The sequence below is a fragment of the Atractosteus spatula genome, chromosome 15 (assembly GCF_055471065.1).
Source record: "Atractosteus spatula isolate fAtrSpa1 chromosome 15, fAtrSpa1.hap1, whole genome shotgun sequence".
In the NCBI taxonomy this organism is placed as follows: domain Eukaryota; kingdom Metazoa; phylum Chordata; class Actinopteri; order Semionotiformes; family Lepisosteidae; genus Atractosteus; species Atractosteus spatula.
The window spans coordinates 20,335,948-20,358,791 of NC_142720.1; the positions used below are offsets into that span (position 1 = coordinate 20,335,948).

Here is a 22,844-nt window from a genome sequence, read left to right on the forward strand (position 1 = left end):
TCTGACAAAGTCTGATCCGTTGGCAACATCTGAAAGGCTGCTCTAGTTAATTCCTCCTACTCCCTCCCATTCACTTTCCTTGCAAACTCTGCCCAGGAGTTTCTGTTGGCTATTGAGGAAATCTGGTTGGGATCTATCCTAAGCTATCCTGATTATAAAACGCAGCACGAGCCTGCACTATGCTTGGACAAAAATAGGGAATGGGTATCCAAAACAAATATACAAAAGTAGAAGTTTTTACTGTATTCTGACACCCTAAAATTCACACCTCAAGAAGTAGGGGGACACTTTTGTCCTTGCTGTTTCACTTCTGTAAGGCCGTTTGATCCCTTCGCTGGTTCTGAATTTGGTTTGGGGACGAATCAGTTAACAACACCCTGATAAATGTTCATCTGTTTGATAAAGGTGAGGAAAATGTAATTATGAAAATTATGAAACTGAAGTTGTGCCTCTGTAAACATTAGTAATTGGGGCTACATATAAAAAATCTTTCCCCTTTCTCTGCATTTCCTGATTTTGTGGTGAGTTTTATAGATTTTGCATTCCATCTTAGTGCACCTGCATGATAATCCAGTACTTGTCATTTACAGAGTCCACTGCAAACATAGAGACCACCGACTATCAAAGCATTCACCCCTCTGACCTTTTCACATTTTATTTGTTTTACAACATGGACTCAATGTATTTAATTGGGATTTCGTGTCACAAAAAATCGACACAAAACACTCTATAATGACAGAGTGAAAACAAAATGATACAGATCCTTCTATTTTAATGATAAAACTTTTTGAAAACAAATAATAATCTCTACTGGAACCCAATATCAATTCTCACACTAACATATACATCTTTATACATATTAAACAAACGTCTCAGCTTTTTTTTCTGAAATTGTTTTATTCGAAAGCCTGAAAGTTTTTTTTGTAATCCTCATGTTTTCCAGGTTATTTTTGATGACATAGTCCTGTGCTTTGCCATTTGAGGTAATTACCCTATATTTACGCAGTGGACAGTATTCAGTTTTTGTGACAATACATATATAAAGAAATCCCAGTGAAAAATAATTATGTTCAATGAAATGGAAATTCCTATTACGTGAATGCTCTTACAGCTCAAAATCATTGAGACACAAGAGACTTCTGTATCGATGTTTAGAAAGTACACAGAATAATGCACTTGAGCTACAGAATTATGCTGCTATTTTTACTTTTTTTCTTGTAATGTCGTAGCTCCACACGTCCAGACAAGTATTTTTTTTTTCAGTTGTGCGGTGCTAGTGACTTCGTAGTTTCCTCTTTTCGTTGGAACGTCCGTAAACCCCACGCAGAGGAATTTTTTTTTTGTCAGTGTGACACGGGTACATGAGCACCTTCAATGGCCAGGCAATGGAAAAAAAAAAAGTGTTAGAGTTAAGAGAAAGCGCTGGATGGTAAACATCTAACGGGTGGTCCGAAATCCTTCTTCTTCTTACTACTACTACTACTACTACTACTACTATTATTTATTTATTTTAATTTCGTCCCCAGTCCGAAGCTTGAGCGCCGAGCCTGAACTCGCGTGTCTTTTGTGTGCGACTTCCGCCTGCCCGAGAGAGAAGGCAGGAGCGCGCTCAGGTGCGGGTACCGCAGACGCCAGCGAGAGCGCAGCAGGGGGCTGCAGGTCGGTGCGGATCCCTCATCGCCGTCTTCCCCACTTCTGCTCTCCCCAGGCTCCGCGGTATGGCGAGCTTGAACAAGATTGAGGAGCACGCTTGCTATGGTAAGCGTCCCCCGTGGTTTCTTTCTCTCTCTCTCTCTATTTTTTCTTTTTTTTTACCAGAGAGTAGCAGTTAGCAGGGCTGCAACTGTTACGGTGCTCCCTGTGACATGAGGCGTTGAAAGGTCTGATATTGAGTCTTAAATACGTATATTATCGTTACTTGTTAGCATACTGCTGGTACTACCTTTAGTACCTTCGTAGGATCAGTTCTGTAATGTTTTTGAAAATTCTTTTGTTCAGCAGTTTTATATACAGGCGAAGACATATCCAGAACAAGACCGTTTGTCAAATATTTTAGAATATGTTATCATTTGAAGAATATACAGTGCAAAGAATGGACCGTTTTGGAATAGTTCATCCAAAAATCATTCCTGTGAAGGCGTCATATTTTACGAGCTGTGACCTGTGGCATTTTGTCGTGTATTTAACGGCGCAGAGGTGCTGTTCAGATGTCGACTGGGATAGGAAACAAAGATGAAACATCTTTTCTTGGTGAAAACGTTTTCCTATAGAAACACTGCTCTCCATTAACAAGCGGATTCCCACCGAATTTTAAAGTCTCGTTTACGATCGCATTACCTGTAATAAACGTTTGTTCTTCGATATTTTAAACAGTTTTCGGGAGGACCATCACTTTATCGAATTATTTTATTATTTTTGCTATTGTAACAGACGCCTCTATTCAGGTCAACTGACAATATAGATAATATGGGTACATTATTGCAGGTACAGTAAATAATAAAGTTGCAATAATATAATGTAATGTCAATTTATGTTTCCTGGCTGTTGTTTGCCTTACTAAAATCTTATAGTTATTTTACTGGGTGGTAATTAATACGACAAAGTTGTATTTGGAATCATTTCCATGAGATTCTGTAAATTTCTTTTAGGCTTGATTGCAGAGTGAATGGTGTCATTTTATTAACCTCCTTAGCTGAAAGCTCCTTTCCTGCCGTGAAAGCGTTAACCACATTTTCCTACCTCCCGAAGGTAATTTTAAATGACATGCTTTTTTTCCCCCTTGAAATATAAAAATTCCCACTTCAAAGACCCAACAGCAAGTGGTAACGTGCAGAGAGCTATTTCAGTGGTAGCGTTATTAATCCAGAGTTCAGTCACAACTTGAATAATGCAAGCTCTTTCCCTCTCCTAAACCTGACTTTTAAATAGGCTCTGGCAAACCTCATGTGCTCTAAAATGATCTCGCTCTTCAGAAAGCTCTTGTGCAATGCGTTCCTCAGAATTACTCGCGTACAGGAGTGGAAGCATTTAAAAGGGATTTTTAAAGATTTTACCCACCAGCCACCTCTAAATTTGAAGCAAGAACAAGGGGAAGGAAGTAGGCGTGTGGACGAGCTTGTTTCCCCTCCAGTTGCGGTAATGATGCATTGCCGCGGGGGTCGCTATTTTTAAAATAGCCTCTGGGCTAGTGTGTGATTCATAATAACATTGAAAATAACGGGTCCCGAGCGAGAGCTGCCAGTCAAATCACCACGCAGCCTACTGCGCTGTAAGGTCTGGACCTTTCTCACATGTTGAAATTCTGACCTTTTTAACGTGTTTCTGATGCAACCCGTGTCTTCACTTAACCTAGCTTGCTGTTGCTTGTTGCAGTACAAGGAAAATGATTGATGTCTCTAGAGTTAAAAACATCTTTTAATTTGCTGCGAGCCTAAATCCCTTGCCGTACATGAAATTGCTCACTTTCGACCGGTTGATTGTATTTGGATTTTATTTGTTTTGAATCACTGCAGTTCCTGAAGTCACTAGTTTTTATGGTTTATGTTACTGCTAAATATACAGCACTGCTACTATGTTTGATAAGTATTTTTTCCATTCAGCCCTCTATTTTCTAGATACTTCATCCAATTCTGGGTCATAGGGGAGCCGGAGCCTATCCCAGCAAGCAACAGGCAGAAGGCAGGGTTCACCCTGGATAGGACACCAGTCCATTGCAGGGCACACACAGACACAGACACGCACACCAGGGCCAATTCCCCAGAAGCCAATTTAGCTATCAGTATGTTTTTGAACTGTAGGAGGAAGCCAGAGCACCCAGAGGAAACCCACACAATACGGCAGGAACATGCAAACTCCACACAGACGGCACCCCAGGTCTGGAAATGAACCCAGGGCCCCAGTGCTGCAAAGCAGCAATACTGACCACTGCTCCAACATGCTGCCTGTCATGTTTTATCCAAACCAGTTTATATTTGAACAGGATTATATAGTTGGGTGTTTTGCAGAAATAATTTAAGTGAAGAACCTTGTGCAAGAGTACAACATTAATGTTTCAAGAAACATGTGACCATGCACAGCCGTTGTCCAGTATGTCACAAGCCCTGAGCACTCCTCCCCAGAGATGGAGAATCATTTGAGACTCTCTTCCTATGGAACTATGCATTTTATAGACCAAGAAATCAAAGTTAAAGCTGTTTTTTTCTAAATGTGAGTATAAGATGTATATTACAGGCCGTCTCAGTCTGGTATGTCTTTTGCTTTAGCTGAAAATCAGCTAAAGATAGTCTTTGTTTTGAATTCATTGTTAAACAGTATGTTTCACTTTGCAGATGTTATTGAACAAACTTTAATGCAAAATGGGAGGGGGGATGATAAAATCATTCTTTCTTATACCATGAAAAAAAAACATTTTAAAGCATTGATGACTTTGCTAGGTGTTGTCCCTGAGTCAGGAAGTGACTGATGGCCTCCTGTGAGCCAAGGATTTGAAAGTGTCTGCAGGAGAGACTGTACTTTTGTGTTGACTGGACAGGAAGGATAGGAAGTTAGCGAAGTACACTGTACCCGACTCTGTCCATCCTCCCTGTGGCTGTTTCTGATCAGGCAGCTCATACTACAGTTTACTTCAGTTTGTAGTGCTTCTAAATGCTGACAGCTGATGCTTTACAAACATTAACTTTTCATTTCAAGGCAATTTTGCACTTTCGTATGGATAATATATTTGGAAGGTTCACTGGATAATTTTAGAAGGGGCCTTGACTGAACTAGATCCTAAGTGCTGGCTCATACTGAAACTATTTATATGTCACTTACCAGTTTAATCATTTTGGCTTTTGACATTTTCATTTTGGCTGTGACGTTAGTTCACTGTTTGTAAATATTGCAAAAAGTTTTTCCCCCAAAAAAATGTGAATATCACCTTCTAAGCAGCGACTCCTGCATGACAAACCCACCACAGGCGTGGAGATAATGACACACACATAGACTGGCACTGCACACAAGCTGTAGGATGTTCCTCTGCCACAACATGCAGATCAGTGGTGCAGTTTGCTGGTGACTGAGTTTAATGTATGCATCGGCCCAGATCCGGGACCAGATTAAGTTCTAACTATACAGTGGGCCAGTGCATTAGAGCAAAGAAATGGGCGATCCTTGTTGTCAAGTCTCTGTGAAGTTCTGCCAAGAGTTACTGTGCTTGACAGTTTCAGGTGCTGGTGGCACAGCTGAGAACTCAGTTCAGCTGAAGTTTGACATCATCACTGACTTTGTTGCTAGGTAAGGCAGAAACAGAAGGTAGGCTGTAGAACAGCTTTAGACCATGATCAATTACTGTCAGTACCTATACAAATATTCACCAGATTGTTGTTGTTTTATATGATATTCTTTCCTTTATATCTACTTTTGATATCAAAAGCAAAGCAGCAGAAGTATAATTTATTTGCTGTCCTTCCATTTCCATTAGAACCCCTGCCTCTGGTGAAGTGGAACTACCACAAAACTGCATATAAAGTTTAATTGGCAGGGGACTACAACAGTAATGAGCTAGTTTGGCAATATTGTCAATCAAACAGGGGTCAGAGATGTGTGTATAAACATGCCTTTAGACCTGAGTAAATGTTGGCATGGAGGGGTGCTGTCATGTTGAAGGGTTCAGGAATTACACTGGTGCTAGTGATGCTGAAACGATGGCTTGTGCAGCAGTCTCACCATGTGGTCGGCAGGACGTTATAAGGTGAGATTCCCACTGACCAGAGCAGGGGGACGTCTAAAGCTGGCATCCGCTGTCAAGTGGAGCAGGGGTTCTCAACCTTATCTTTCTTGCAGATCTGTTTTCAAGAGGTCACTCTCGCCAAGAAGCTTCAGTTTTGGAATAAGATTGCATTTAAATAACGAATCAGTATAGCTTAAAGCTACTGTTATTTTTATATTTGCTGCCGGGGCTTTTCTGCTTGTTGAATGTTGATTTTACACACCCGAACCCCTGTGCTCTTTCTGTGAACCCCCACAGACCAGGAAGAACTAGGAAGAACAACAGAAGATATAATGTTATGGCTTTATACAGATGCCAGCAGTCCTTTTGTACTGGCTCCTTCTGAGTCCACATGACCTACAGTTAATCAGCTGAACTGCAGTGCTGGCTATTGTGATGTTAGTTTGAGAATTGACTTGATAATTGCCTGACAAACATTTGAAGAAATTTGTCATTTGCTTCTAATTACCCTAAATCGAACTGTAAACCTTAGAGGTGTGAAATCCAACAGTTGTCTGCATGGGTACAAAGAGAAGATATGACCGCTTCACTTTGTGTTTTCTACGAGATTGGTGACAGACAAGTAGAGATCTTACTGTTCCCAGTTGTGAGCTTTAATTTCATTTTTAAAACTCATGTATAGTACATCATGTATAAAATGTAAGTGGTCTCAATGCATGTTCAGCTGTCTGTCTTAACCCTGTTGAGGAAAGGTAACAATGAAAAGACTTTACTGGGCTATAGAAATCAACATCCATTTTGATCTCTTTAACTAACCTGTTTCTTCCTGTTCTTAGCGGTATCTCCAGTGCTTCTCTGGGCATCTAGTAGAGAACATACTCTCATACGCAGTATAGAGCATCACTGCATCTTTCTGTCTGAACCACTTGTGTTATCAACAGCCCCATGCAGGGCCGTGGAAGCCTCGCGTTGCGTCTTCAGAAACAAGATGGCAGGCTGTGATCTGTCTGTGGTGTAGCCTTCGGTAGCTCAGGCCTTGGTTTGTGCATGATTACCATGTGACATTTCCTTCCTAGGAGCCATACAGTAGCATTCACATCCCATTCATGTCAGTGGAACGGTATCACTGCTTATAGCTGTATAGTTGCTGCAGAGTGGGACACTTTGTGATTGCTTCTGTGACAGCCAGTAACTCACGATGTGGTACTATAGTCTGTTTCATTTTTACATGTACGACATGATTTTTATGCATATTTGCATTTTTTCAACATCTCCTATACTGAAGGTACAGGATGGTTTCACTTACTACTTCGTATGTCTTCCTTTTCATTTTCTGTCCTCATGCGTCAGGTCATGTTTGGACTGTACGGCTGGCAGTGCCACTTAAGGAAGCTTTATACCAAATGTCCGGATGGGTTTGTTAGATTTTTCTTATGGTTTTTGTATGTCTTATATGGCCTCACTTTTGTACCATTTAAACTAACCCAAACTTTGGCACAGAACTGTTTGTCTAGATATAATTTTATTCTAGCTGTGAACTAGAGTCCCCCTTTCCCCCTGAGAGGATGTGTAATTGTGTGTCATATCCACAACTGCTAAATGTTTTCACATTATTATCTCTACCCCTTTGTTTTTCTCACAGTAAGTGCTTTATCATGTCAGGACAGCTCAGCACAAGTGACTGAAATGATGCATTTTCAGTTAAACATCTGAATTGTTTTGGGACTATCTATATCTGTATATTAATAAATAACTTGTCAGGTGGAATTCAAGTTGGCAGACTCAGTCTGCATGTCTGTATTGCAAATTGCTTCTGCTTAAACTTTGGCCAGCTGCTTATTGCTCATTGTGAAGTTTGCAGTGATGGATTTTATGGAAAGTAACTTATGAATTGAAATCCACACATTGACAGTACGTGTCACACCATTTGTTATATACCACGCCATCATCTATGAAGAGAAACTATTTTTATGAATATGTGAAAAAGAGGCAGTTTTCACACCGGCTGTGCTGGATGGCCTATAGTCTTTATGATTGATCTGCCTACTCATGCTCTGCCATTTGGCTTGGAATAAAGGCTCAAAACAACACCAAGTGCTCAGTGTAAACTTAAATGTTCTATTTATTTAAACCATTTGAATTGCTGTTAATTCTTAAAAAAACAAATTGGTCTTTTACACTGTATTTCATAGCAATCATTCAGCTGCTAGTTAACAAAATGTTAAATGGCTCTTCATGGTCTTTGTACCATGCTGCAGGAGGATTAATGGAATTCAGTAATAAAGTATTTCTCTAGCTTTTACAGTGTGCAATCAGCATTTCAAACTTCACAAGCACCCTTCAAACTGTTAAAATAAGATGTGGGTGGTCAATGAAAGGAGAGTTTGGGTTCATTGTAGAATACGTTCACCCGAAAGGAATATATTATGAAGTGGCTTATAATTAATTTCTTGAACTCTATCCAGAACAAGTATTTGCATGTTGCAAGTTCTCAAAACCTGGAAACAATGTTCGCTGATTACATTGTGTTTAGTGCTGTTAGGTTGTACACATATATTATCCTTTTATGCATTGTTTTAACCGTTTGTACACTTTAAAAATGTATGGAAGACAGGAAAGTGATCTTCTGACAACATAAGGAAAGCACCTAGATTATTTATTGAACATCTGGGCGGTTTGTTTTAGGTGATAAAAATTCAAGTAGTGCAATTTTAACTACGGAATCTAAAAGGAACAAATTGAAGAAAGTCCAGCGTGGGTGAATGGTCGAAGATGAGGGCATTAGCTGGAGATATTGAGGTGGTGTTCTGGAAGGTTCTTTTTATTTAGGGAATCCTGGTTACGGTTACTTGAATACCCACCACTGTTTAGGTTTGGTTGTCTTATAAGTAATTGAAACTGACAGCATCACAGCGTCCCGAGACCAGGCAGTTTCTCCTGGGGGCATTTCCTGCCTCCTGTAGCTCCTTGTCTTATAGCCACCTCGCTGTCGGTGGAGCAGGACTGGATCAGTTGGATACTAAACCTCACCCTATTAATAATGGCCTTTAAGAGCCCGAACGTGGCATAGTAAAAGGCATTTTTATTGAATTTACCGCTAAGTGTCCTAAATCTGTAGGAGACGAGAGTACAGTACATTTTTCATTTTTTGATGTGTCTTAAGTTTCCGTTTGCCGCCCTTTTTCTTCAAAATGAACTTTTCAAATGCACTTGGCATGATTTCTCCTCCAGTCGATGCATATGCTCTTGCAAGCCACTGAGCCACTAGGACCTTGCAGGATATCCAGTGCCGAGGAGCACTGACTGCATGCCACTCTTACCTGTGGTCAGAGTATTTGTGTTGAAGAACAATTAGTGATTCCTTAATCTGTTGGGTATGAAGTCTTGTTTGTCTTAGTTTTGAAGATAAAGAAAGGTATGTCATTTATCGTGTTATCATTTTGTCATTTTAAAACATGACAAACAAGGTTGAAGATGAAAGGTACGCATTCTCCAAATGAGACCTACAGTACAGTATACACGAAGACTGTTTTTGAAAGCATACTAAAATTAGTACAGTTAGTGAAAGTGCACAAGCTGTAGTCTGACTGTTCTCTTCAGATTGGAATTTCTGGTTTTTCTTTGTTTTTCAAAAAAGATTGGGTTAACGTTCATTACTCAGTTTCTCACAATGAACCACAGCAAGAACAAAGATGTCTCTGTAATCTGTGAGCCCTTTCAAATAAAAGAGTGCATCATATATTGGAGATAATATATTTAAGGCATTTTAACTGTGATGGTGATCTGAACATTTTCCTTTAGCTGAATGTAAGATATACAGATTTCAGCACCTGCAGCAGATGATGTGTCTGAGCACACAGCTTCCTAGCAGGCCTGTTTAGCCATAAAAGAAACAGAACTGAGGCAACAATCTTTGACTCGCCTGGTGTAACCTGAGAAGGAATTCTGAAAGGATTAGGCTATATATTCAAGTTTTAGTTGGCACACAAGGAAGAAACAAAGAGAAAGGCCAAAAGCATGTACTAACAACAATTTGAGATGTTTTTTGTCTCTGTGCATATATGTGTGTTCTCACAGCAATATAAGAGTTGCTATAATACGCATGTTTTGAGTGGGTGGTTCAGTTCTAAGAAGTAGAGGATTAGGAACTGTAACCGCCTTTACTCCATTACTGAGTGACATCAATGGTCTGAATATAGTTTTCATTTAATGGTGATAAAATGTCTGTAGTCTTTGCTCTTCAAATAAAAATGACCTTTTAAGCATAGTTGTGGACTTGGGTCATAACATTTTGGAAAAAAAAAACATTTTTGCAACTTTATTAAAAACAGTGCTTTTGAATATGTCTGTACATAAATGGTAAAGAGTTTAGACCAAACATACTGAGTCTAATGAGTTTGTGAGTGAGTGCCAAAAAACATTATCAAGATTTTAAAAAATAGTGTTAAACAATATATGAATACAGGTAGAAGACCACATTTTCTTTCTTTTCTTTTTGAATAAAAAGCTTTAAGTCTTGATATAAAAAATCACGAAATAGCAACCTCATTTGAGCTATCAAATTTAATTTCATTGGTTTGAACTGACACAACACAACTGTGGCTTTCCCTAAACTGGTTAAATGAGCCTAGCAATCGTGGACTCTTGAATTAGCAGGTACCAGTGTCTTAACCACCAATAATGCTCACTATGTGCTGGTGAACTAGTTTGCTGATGGCGTTATTTCTGCACTGGAGTCTGACAAGAAACAATTCTGTCTTTGTAGATGGCAACACTTTAGACTAGGGTTTGGATATCACATTTGATAAACAATTAACACAAGTCGTAAACACGTAAATATGTAATATCAGAGCTTTGCCATGATAAGACTTTATTCAATGACAGAATCGCAGTTAATCAGCAGAGGACTTTAGTAGATAAGCTTTAACATATTTATACAACTCTATATACAGTTTACAGTCAAGAAGATTTGTAATAGAGGTTTCTTGTCAATAAAGAATAATTGAAAAGGCAATGTGTTCAGTGTAGAATTTTGAAAGTTACTTTCCACACTAGATTTTTGAGGGGAAAAACGTACTGCATTGAGTGTAATTTAAGAAAGGTCAGCAGCATTCCTTTCTGAAAATGCTCGATCGGCACACAATGACTTTACAGAGATCCTGGCTGACAGAGATATTTTAGAAAATGGCCTTGCTTTTCTCCTGTTGCTGGTCTGAGAAAAGGTGGTGTGATTTTTTTCAGCTCTGTTGTAGCAGCAAAACAACATTTTACATTTAGTTTAGTTTTAGTTAGTTACATTTAGTTAGTTTATTTTGGTGGCAGTTAGAACTATATGGCAAAAAGGCAGTGATTTGTTTTTTGCCCTTTTAAATAAATATGCTGCTGATGCTCTCACCTTGAGACCAATTTTGTCATTCCGATCTAGATGTAAGGGACTGTTATTTGAGTGCACACCGCCTTTTGTTTTTCATTCTGTTTCTGGTATCGGGTTCAGTGCATCAAATTTCTTTTATCTCTTACTGTGTCCACTCACCCGACAAAAATATACAGGGAACAAAAACAAAAAAACAGCCGGCAAGAATTTTCTTTCTGTCTTCAAAGATGTATTTTTTTTATATGTTGGCCCAGATAGCTGAAAATGCTTTTAGGCCTTGCCTATGAGAAATTTCTTGCATCCCCCAGAAAAGTATTAATTTGGAAGGTGAGGGTTTTGTTCACCATAGAGGCCTCTGTGGCTGCTACAGCCCGGAACCTTGACTTCCCTGATCACAGGATTCCCCTATGATGACAAACAGGACACCACCGCTGAACAGCAGGAGGTGGGGAAAGTCACTTACCCATAGAGCAGATTATGGGACTTTTAAGTAATAGCGGAAGTTACTACCACTTTCTAATTTTGTCTCCTTTGTATAGCTAGAATTAGAAAATGTTGGGAAAATGATTCTTTGCTGTACCTTTGGCTCAAGAAGATGACAGTTTGCTTCAGTTTCATGGGGCTGAGTAAAAAGAAAAACCAGGAGAATGATTGTGTGAATCATAATTTCAAGTGTGTGTGTATACAGAGTGAGAATTTTTCAGTGAGATTTGAAATTCTCAAATGCATACAACTCATTGGTACAGTCTATGTATACACAGAGTATGCGTACAACCCATTCTGTATGTCATACAGTACACACTAAGGATGGAGTGGGTTTGTGGACAGAATGTAAAAAAACTGTACTACCTACACAAACATATCTCAGGCAGAAATCCTTGTGACTGTTGTGAGCTGTGAATGACTTCATTAGACCAGCTACTGCTGATTCAATACAAGTCAACATGTTTTCCAGATTTTTCTGATCATGAATTGTCTAAAACTACATGAACACCTCCGATGCAGTCACAAACTTTCATTTTCTTTCTAAGGGTTTCTTGAGGATTCTGTTTCCCTACAATGATGTCAATTCATTTATCTTTACAGCTCATATCATCAGTGGACCAGTGGAAGACACAGATCCCAGTAGTATTGCAGCAGAAATGGTATGAGTAATTTCTTCCATAATGGGGGGAGGGGGTGTTCAGATAACACCACCAAGCTTACTGCTCTTTGCATTAAGTCTCCAAATCTAATCATAATTGTGATTAAAGAATGAATCTAGAGCTAAAGTTTAAAATATTTTTTATACTCATTTTAAAATTATTATGTAATAATTTTAGACTTGAGCCTCTTGAGAGCCTTGCATTATGTCATCAAGTTAAATTTTTTACTGTACTGAACTGGTACAATCTGAAACCAGCTGTTTAGTGAGAACTGAAACAGCAAAATATGAAGAAGATGGGAATTTCAGTCAAGCGAAACAGCACATACACTGTTTTTAGACCTTCATGAGATGATTTCCTCAGTCACAACGCAGACGTTCGTTTCTATAGAACAAACACTCTGGAGCAGTTCGTAACATTAGATCTCTCTCTTGAATGTTTTGAAACAAAAATAGCTTTCAGTGTATCTCTGGTCGTTTTATACATCGAGTCGTTCTGTGATTCCATCAGTGATTTTGACTGTTCTATTCTTAACAAGCAGATTTTGTGGGTTTTTTTTTGCAAGTTTGTGTTTTTTGTTCGTTCTCTGCCCGTTTGACTTTTTTTTTTGTTTACTTCTAGTGTCTTGGTTAAATTTTTCAAAACTTACAAAAGTAAAACAGTCGGGAACTGTATTTGGCTGTTGGGGGGAAAAAAAACAACAACTTGGTGTGCCAAAGTAAGATAAATCTTGTTTTATCCCGTGACAACAGTTATTTGAATACTTTTTTTTCCGAATTCCCGCAGTCATTGAAGTCAAAATATCCAGTTCAAGACACCGCTATACCCAAAGGTAAGGATATTAGTCAAATATTTCTGTCTTTGTGTCTTGCTATAAATAAATAATACAGTCATCCCTCGCTTTTCGCGGTTTCGTTAATTTGCGGGTCATGCCCCCCCCAAAAAAACATTCATGGGATGTACAGGCAGGCGACGGCGTGCGTGGCGTATTTTCGCATCCGTTAACCATTCTCTGACATGAAACCTGGGGAAGTGGAAGAGCTGCCGGGGGAGCTCAAAGATGAGTTAACAGAGGAAGACCTTGATGAGCTTATCAAGAGCGCCAGTGAAGAGGACCGGGGAGAACAGCAATGGATACCCAAGTCTTTTGCAGCTCTATGCCAGGACCTCCGAGGACCGGAGGATAGGACACTTCACTTGGACCCTTCAGTGGGAAGGAGCGTTAAAACCGTTCGGCGACTGGGACAGGTCTTCGAGCCGTACCATGTGATGTTCAAGAAGTGGACGGAAAAAAAAACAGCAGCTCCCCCGTCACAATGTTTCTGCAAAGAAAAGAAACTCCAGCCAGCGAAAGCGAACCAACCAGTCGCAAATTGACATTAAAAAGTGAGCGAAAAATAAAATGCCTATCATTTTCATTCCTTTGTTAAATGACTAAAAGGGATTTAATAACGAAGAAACAAGGAAAAACCTGTATGAAAAAACACTTACAAACTACTAGTCGTTTATTGGGCAGCAAATTCCCTTTCCACGTGTCAGAAAATGTGAAAATCAAGCAATATGCTCTCGAATGTTCTCTTAATTACCCTCGGTTAGAAAAAGAAGACTAAAATGTTGTTTATTTTTGGGGGGTGACCGGGGTAGTTTTGGAGAGGGTGGTCAATTTTTCGCGGATTTTGCGAGGGATGACTGTAATTAATTATAGTTCGCGGAACATTTCAGGATGTTAAGACCTGTCGCACTTACTCAAATATTTTTAAGTATCATGTTTCCCTATCTATAAAATATTAAACATATAAATTCAGAAGTTCAATAATTTTGAATTGTATCCGTTTGCTCACAGTTTCCGTCAGCATAAACATTAGTTTTTATTTGCACGAGCCTGGATTTCCCCTTCATGATGTATTGTGGGGGAAAAAAAATCTGAAATAAAATTTTATGATCTGATAAGTGAAGCAGGGTTCAGACCAAACGCGGTCAGAATGAACTCATGGGCTGGTGAGGTACTGTCTGCTGTACCTGAGGTCTGACAATGCAGTACAAAAGCTCTCATTTTATTGACCGTGATGACGGTACAAAAATGAGGAACTAATTATCCGAGTCAAAGCTTCAACTGCTCTGTAGGTACTCTTCCAATCTGTAACTGAGTTGGTCCCCATTACTGTTCGCAGGAGCACTCTTCCTAGTTCATTTTAAGGACACTAATTCTGTAGTGATTTTCCCATCAGGCTTTTTAGTAAGAATGAGTTGCTACCTTGAAACGCTACAATTCTGAAGGCATTCTGACATCACATGACCCCCCTGTGTTTCTGATGCTACAACATCTTGTCCAACAGCAGTTCTGATTTCAGCTTGCTACGTGAAAAGAAAAGTCCATTTTAAACATGACTAACCGATTACAACTACTATACACAATCCAGCTTATCTAGGTAACACCAAGACATCCATTCATGTTTAAGCCTTGTATTAACCATGCTTGTAAGAAAAAAGTTTTGATGATTGTAGGGAATTAGTTTCCTTGTTCTTTATCTCACAATTATTTGTTTTTCTTTGCTCTCCTGGCCCACTAGATGCAGTGACAATGGAAGTAGCCTCTGTTAAGCCTGGTTACTTAATGTCTCAGTCTCACAGAATAACCCAGGTAAGGGAAGTTAATTGTTACAGGAAGTGTCTGTTCATTTCCAGAAAGTAGACCAGGGTACTGAAAGATAGGAGATTATGGTAGGAGATAATGCTTTGGTTTTCAGCTAAAATCCCATAGCAGCTTTATTTATAACACAGCCTCTCCGACTCTGTATTTTAAGCATTATAAAATAGGTAGATTTTTTCAGAAACATTTCATGCTCCCATTCTATAGCGATTCAGGTAACTAAGTGGAGCTGGAGCCTGTTTGTGGAGTTTGCATGGTCTTCCCATGTCCGTCTGGGTTTTGTCCTAGTTTCCTTTCAAGACATGCTGGCTGGGTTCATTGGCATATGTCAACTGTCCCTTGTGTGCCTTCTGATGGACATGGGCACATTGCACTGACTTCAGTCCTGCCTTGTGCCCTGTGCTGCTGGCAAAGGTTCCAATTTACTGAAAAAGAAGCTTTCTGGTAATAGGTGGATAATTAAGTGCAATACCTTTAGAATAGTTAGCATTTTAAAGCAATTGTTTGTCTAAAAGTGTTTTATTAATACAGTATATTGAAAGGAAATTCCAAGCAAATCATATTAAATATTTTACAGTTGATACGGATGTCATTTACTGATTTTCCCCACAGTAACAATACATGATGTCTTAGTTAACATTCATTTCTAATTTGTCTTCAGTATTAATGTGTCTGTGCCATGCAGTGGACTAGCAGTATAATGTATCTGGCAAACCTAGCAGGAAAGTGCCATAACAGGATCTGTAAGTAAGCGGATCACAGAGAACTGGACTCGGAAAGAAGCCGTAAGGTTGACCCGGTTAGTCAGGTGGCCGAGGGTGGCAGATCATTCCCAATAGCTTTCTGGGTACTGTAGTTCAGATAAGGACAGGCATCTTGTCTGAACCTGCTGTCCTATCACATGTAATTTAAATATCAGTTTCAGATATAATCTCAGTAGTTTTGCCAGATAGATATGATATGCAGTTTAGCCTTGGGCGTGTTGTTGAGATCACTGATGAATTGGAAAATGTGACAGCTCATACATTTTTGGAAGGCAAAGGAAGTCACCTGCTGTAAATGGTCGACTTTTTAGAAACATTTTAGAAACTTTTGCTAATTTTCCATTCATTGGTTTAGTCGAAACCTCATTTAAGGCAGCGTGGAAGCATGATTTGAATTAGGATGTTTAAGCTAGAAATTAGATGTTTTCACATAGGGTTGCAGAGGTGGGTAAGGCTAGGCTTTGAACTCTTCCCAGACATGCTTAAAACTTCATTAGGGACTAATGAATAATTCCCCTAAATTAAAATTGTATTTTGCATAACTGAACTGGAACATTATAATTCTAAGTCTTTTCAGTTTAAAAAGATGTTTTCAGTCATAATGTGATGAAACCTGTTCGTACCTAAGCAAGCAAACAACAGCACAAAAGTATTTTTTGTCTGGCATTTACTAATGTAAATAAGTATGGCTTCATTAGTAATTGGAGTGAAATTTCAGTAAAAGTGTATGTCTTTATACAAAACCATTATTTTTACTGAATTTCCTGCTAGGTGTGCTTTACTGTACGTGTTACTGTGCAGATTTGAATTGCTACTTATGTCTCATTACGTAAGAGAACTATTTGCATTTCACTGTCTTGAATCTATAGACCTTTACCAGTGGATAATATTAAAAGAACACGTTTCTTTCTTGCAGCCAGAAGACAACGAGAGCCATTGCTTTTATACAGAAACAATTTCTTCAACAGGTAAAGAAAACACATTTTACAAGAAAGATACTTTTAAGCAGAAGTCCATACCCTTAAGTTTTAAAATATTAAATGAATGTTGAGAGACTTTCCTTGTGTGTTATGGCTTTATGAAATGTACAGTGCGTCTCAATAATTGAGGGCAAAATCTAACCTGGGCAGCACAGTTCCCAGTGCGCTTCAGCTTCAGTTTCGATTCGAGAAGTGTGTTTTGTTTTTCGTGTTGTCTGTGTGGGCGCTCTGGTGTCTTTTCACCTTTCAAAGATAAGGTTAATTGTTGTCTCTGATTTGTCCTTTTTCACATGTGTGTACTGTGATGGACTGGTGTAGCCCTGTCTTGCTTATGGAATAGGCTCCAGGCAGCCGCAATTCTCGCTTGTAATAGGTGGATATATAAGTTAGGGTACGACTTAGTATGGTTTTCATTTTTAATCGCCAATTAATTGCCACAGTGTAAAAGCCGTATATCTTTTTTACATGATACAGGCTCCACTAGTGCTTTTCAGGAGAGCTAGCTCCTGATTGGAGGACCAGCGTGTCTCTCAGTGATGTCACTGTAAGCCTGCAAGCTCATAGGAAGTCACAGGAGCCTAGAGAACAAAGGCTAACGTCCACCATACACAGGTGGAGCTCTGCCAATGGTGCACTCTTGCTGGGAGAATCCTGGTCACAGTTGGTCAGTGACATGCACCAGGATGAAACTAGCGACAGCCATAGAACTCAACATGAGCTTCCCGAGTAGCTCACTGCGCAGAGACCTGAAGTGATGATATGGCTATCTCCACAAATAAATACATTTGCTTTTCTACAATGATGACAAGAAATCCACAAGAAATACAACAATTTTGAAATCTATTTTTGAATTCTGTTACATGCTAAACGGAATGTGACCTAAATTTCATATCATAGAAAGCAGGTTAAAGGATCCTGCCTTCTGTTAGGCATTACATTTGTCTATGTACTTGCCAAGATGTTAACCTTCTCTGAAAATGTGTTTGGAGACTGCAGGCAGAAACAACAGCTTAGGATGCATCATGGATTCCACAAAAGTTTGAAATATTTGCATTCCATGTTCATCCCATTCTTCTTGCAGGATCACTATCAGTTGAGGTTTGGATGATGAGGGGTGATGGTGTGTGGGATTGAATTGCACAATCTATGAGTTCCTGCAGTTTGTGATGGGGGTTGAGGTCTGGGGATGGTTCTGGCCAGGCAAGATGATGGACATCTGTTTAAGTCTCCTGAAGCAACACCACTCATACTCCTACTTGAAATGTGCTCATTGTAGATACTGTAGATGCTGCATATTTTTCATGAGGACGACCAATTATAGGGCAATGATGTTAAGATTGTTAAGTAATAAAGGTACTTATGTTATCTCGTATCAGTATTGCTGTTTTTCAATAAAACACTGTCTTTCCAAAATAGTATATTCCCCTCAGTAAAGTATTATTTACTTTAAGTATTATCCAAAATCCAATTTTAAAGACTTATCCTTTCTTATTTAATTTGATAATTATCCTGTCTTACTCATTTAAAATAGTCAAGAATTACAAGACCCTGTTTCTTTGACCAGCATATGGGTGCAACAAAAATGTGGCTGAAAAATTAATTTTTAAAACCAAAGAAATATTGGCAGGACATATAGGACAATAGGGATTAAACACCTGCAATTTCCCACCCTTTACGGTGTCTAAAATACACATTAGTGCAGTTAAAGACAATATTTTGTATAATTACTGTGCAACATCTGACCTAGAAGACAATGAGTGTGCTGCGTTTCTGTGAATGAGCTGTTTTTTTTCTCTCGTGCGTTTCATTGTGTGATCCTGCTCCTCCCAGATTTCATAAAGCGACTGCCGTTCAAGGACAGCCCCTGTGAGACTTGCTGTTGCTCAGCTCCCCCGCCCAAGATAAGCGACTTAATGAACGATGAGGACTTGCTCTACAAACTGAGACTAAAGCTGGACCCCAACTACTCTACCATCAAGAACTGGAAGAACTTCGCCAGCAAGTGGGGGATGACCTATGATGAACTGGTGCTGCTGGAACACCGAACACAGGGCTCCACGCACAGCCCCACCCAAGAGTTCCTGCAGAGGAACAACGATAAGACTGTCAAGGAGCTGACAGAGCTCTGCAGACTGTACCAGAGGATTGACGTCCTGAATGTACTGCAGCAGTGGGTGAAGAACGACTGGCCCAAAAGGTGGCAAAAAGTCCGTTAGCTGGGAATTTGCTCTTTTATCTCTTTTTATCTCTGTGAAGTGCTTCTGTTTGTTTTTTGGTGGGGTTGATATTTTTTCCTTGCATTTCGAAAAAAATGAACAGGTAAACTATGATTGATTTCTGGAAACACTTTTTTTTCCATCTGATATTTCCTGGTGACCTGGAAAATAAAACAACAGAAAGACAGTTTGGGGGTGGTTTTCTCATCAGGGAAGACTTTTCATTGAACTGACATGTTTTAATGAGCTAAATGCCAAAGCAAGGTTGGAGATCACTGGGGCTTGTTCATCAGGACATTTCAGCTTTAATTTGGATTCCTGCAAGTCTGTCTGACTGTATGCCTTGATGTCAGAGGAAGAAAGAATCCCCTGTATTCCTCTTCAGAAGCTACTGCATACTGCATCTTTCTTTCAATTACTGTAAAATGATACATCTCGAGACTCAATGCATGAGCAAACAGTGAATCAGAAAGTAGTCTTTCTTTCAGATTAAGTTCTGAGCAGTGGAATAAGTGCTGTTGTGTTCCAGAAAAATGCCAAAATGTTCACAGACTTTCAGGGAAGTGTCTTCAGCTTTTCTTATACGTTTAACTCAGAAGAGAAATGAATGGAGTGCAGTTTTTCAGCACAGGTGGAATTTTCTCCTTTAAGAATCAGCTGATGTATTGAGCCTTGCTGTGTATACAGGAAAATTGATCAAAGTAAATATTAAAGATTTTTTTCCTTTATCTAGATGAAATGTCAAGACATCTGTTAATTGAAATAATAACTGTAGTATAGAACTGCATGAAACCATCAGTGGTTTAGACTGATTTTATGTGGAGGGATTAGGATTGTGCTGAATGAAATGACTTGAACCGTAGAATACCTGATTTTATTTGCTTCCAGTTTTTATTAACTGTTTTCTTTTTATATTCTCAATTTGGAGTCATTAATTATTAAACAGTTTGATTTAGCACTACCATCTTTGGTATCTGCATGCGGCACTGAGGACCATGATCTGTTTCCTCAGGAACCATGAGTTTGTCGGAGCCATGCAACATTTTCCATGTTGTAAGTCCTGCAGGGCCTGATTAGGAGAGAGAGTTTTGACTGGAGGAGTGTTGCATTTCTTATTGATAAGGCTAGAAAGTCAGCTGTGTGACAAGCCGAGGATGACAGGGGCGACCAAACCCACCGGCCCTGTCAGCACTCAGGCGAATCCTTGTTACTGCTGCTTGCAGTGACACTGCACTGCCCTTTTTTAAATAAAAAAACTATTTTTTTTAATAAAAAAAGGGCAGAGCGTTGGCTCTGTGGCTCAGGATCTGCGCTTGTGGCTGGAATGTTGCCGGTTTATATCCCGCGGCCGGCAGAGGAATCCTCCTCTGTTGGGCCCCTGAGCAAGGCCCTGAACCCCAGCTGCTCCAGGGGCGCCGTATAAATGGCTGACCCTGCGCTCTGACCCCAAGCTTCTCTCTCCCTGTCTGTGTGTCTCATGGAGAGCAAGCTGGGGTATTCGAAAAGACAAATTCCTAATAAAAGAAAATGTATATGGCCAATAAAGATCTTATCTTATCTTGAGAAATCCCAGTCACAGCTGGTTAATAATATAGCCTGATCTGGGCCTTAGGGTTCAACCTGCATTCCAATAGAGAGTATTTATAAACTGAGCCATGCAGGTCCTCCCTGAAGAGTAAAGTGCTTCTTGTTCTTGAACATTTTTTGTATTTTGCAATTTTGTCCCCGAGCCATTTGGGATCATTGGTTTGTCTATCTCTCATCTTACGACAACAGCCCTAGTACTGCACAGGGAGAATGAGGAAGAGCAGACAAGCTCCTATAACCCTCCACCCCCCCCCCCCCCCAATGAGCCAATCATCTTTCACCATGCAAGCCTGCAGGTCCCCACCATGTCACAGGAGCCACCTGCCTGACTCATCGCAGCCTCACTCCTGGCAGCACCCCAATAATTGTGCACCACCTTTGGAGTAATTTCTGTCCCAGTCTGCTGAAATCGTCACCTGTTGAGATCCTCACAAGCCTCAAATCCAGGTTCTTGTAAAGGGTGTAGAGGCCACTTGATCGCATTGCTGGAATAAAAAGTGAAGTACTGCTCAGGAAAACCATCATAAACCACTATGCTTGTTTAACCACAAAGATCTGAAGAAATCATTTTATGTAACTGTACTAGAGTGCCTCTAGATTGGGGTAACAAGTTTCTAGTACCTGTCTGGGATTTACTCTCTGGTACTTCTTTGCTTGTTGCTGTGGAGGGAGGTGGGTAAAGGTGACTTTTGTTTTAGAAATTAAGGAGCCCATCACGACGACTGGGGTCCTGGATCAGTGATGATGATGAGCATGAGCACTAGGAAAACTACAGTAAATAATAGTTTTAAATAAGAAATCAGCAAGTGTTTTGGGGTCACAGTACCAGTCAGTCACAGTTCCTAAAGAACAAAATGCACTTATATTGGTACCTTTTTCTTGTTTTTCATTGCTCAATGTAAACTAAGGGTTATGGAAATCTGAAAAAATAGTTGTCTCTTAGAAGAGCTGATGAATATGTTAATAGATAATCAGTTTGTTTTTTCCGCTTGGAAAGTACCTGTAATATGACAGGACTATGACAGGCTAAGAGTTAAGGCTGGAGTATTTTTCTACAACTAACTTTAAGAGTTCCTAAGCTTATCTACTATATTTGGCTGGATTGTTAACACAGTACCATGTTTCATCATTTAAACCAACATTTCCTTTGTTATATAATAATAACAGCTCCAAAAGGAAGCCAAGAGCAACTAAGTTAAAGTAATTTTTCATTAGTAAATACAGGAGGAAAATACTCAATGTTGCACAGTATTGAAACACATAAAGGCTTGTTCGCTTGGCCTTATGTACACTGTGGGTACGAATCCTTGGATTGTTTCTAAGTCCCTTTAAGATGGGCTCCCCAGTTACCAATGCTTTGCTATTTCCCTGCTGCCCTGTTATTTCCTGGGATTACAGCAGTATGTGGGTGCTATCGACATGATGTGTTCCAAGTAGGTAATGGAAACAATTTATATAATTAGATTAGAGCTACAAAAGCAAAAGCAAAAGAAATGTTGAAATGGGGTGTTATAGCATTATTTTGATGATTGTATGCTTTTCATTTCAGACTGGGTCCTGGATGTTTTTTTTTCTTTTAATCTATTTTTGCTCTTCGTATCACATGCTTGGGTTTTCAGCTTGTGCATTTGACCAGGCCTGGAAATAAAGACAACATCTCCTGGCTCAAGTGCAGTGATTAGAAATTTGTTATATGAATTGGATTCTATGGATTTGGCTTTTATTCTTAATTACAATGACTCTGCAAAACATGTATGCTGCTTTAAAAATAGTAGAACTACATCAGTATTTCGCTTCTAGGATTCACGAGGCTGATCACTGTAACTTCAGTTGTTCTACAAGATTACGTATCAGGTAAAATCTGTGCCATTGTGATATTAAAGGCTGAGGTTGGGTCTTACTTTCTTCTTGGGTAACAACTATAAATATGTTGTGTATTCAAAATGCCTTATCTTAAAATTTATCTCTGCTGATTTCTTAATTTTTTCTAAGAAATGTTTTATAATTTACTTCTTGCACCAATGTATGACTATGTTGCTTCATACAAAGCATTCCATTTTTCTCCTTTAAGAAAACATACAGTAGGTCATATTTATTGCTGTCTCTTCATCTTGTGCTCTGTATTAACAGGTAATTGCAGTACAGTTGATCATGTCTTCACTGTTTAATTACTTTGCAAAAGGTGTACATGTGAAAATTAAAAATGCAATTAAAAATGGTTTTCTGTTAGTGCATGTATTGTACATTGGTCCTGGGAAATGTAATACAAGCAAAATTCAAATTAATTGCCCATCAAGTTGCAGTGATCTCTTGGTCAATGGAAGATACTACATAAGCTTATATTAACAAGCAGTTTTGTTAACTAACATTTGTATGTTCACATGTTTGATTTGGAAATAATGTACCATACTAATTCAA

The 22,844-nt window shown here is 39.2% G+C and overlaps 1 protein-coding gene across 1 annotated transcript; it reads left to right on the forward strand.

The window, feature by feature from the left end:
• The first annotated feature begins 1,322 nt into the window (after positions 1-1,322).
• On the forward strand, positions 1,323-22,645 carry edaradd (EDAR-associated death domain). Its single transcript, XM_088934053.1, has 6 exons — positions 1,323-1,758; positions 12,171-12,229; positions 13,016-13,061; positions 14,800-14,870; positions 16,560-16,611; positions 18,454-22,645. Exons 1-6 carry the CDS (start codon positions 1,719-1,721, stop codon positions 18,837-18,839), a joined length of 654 nt encoding a protein of 217 aa, XP_088790179.1. The 5' UTR covers positions 1,323-1,718; the 3' UTR covers positions 18,840-22,645.
• Positions 22,646-22,844: the final 199 nt, after the last annotated feature.

Excerpts from the sequence above, each read along its gene's own strand:
- edaradd (XM_088934053.1), top strand. The coding sequence starts at position 1,719 with ATGGCGAGCTTGAACAAGATTGAGGAGCACGCTTGCTATG. Across the intron at positions 12,230-13,015 it reads GTAGTATTGCAGCAGAAATG|TCATTGAAGTCAAAATATCC; the intron begins GTATGAGTAATT and ends GAATTCCCGCAG. Across the intron at positions 16,612-18,453 it reads AGAAACAATTTCTTCAACAG|ATTTCATAAAGCGACTGCCG; the intron begins GTAAAGAAAACA and ends TGCTCCTCCCAG.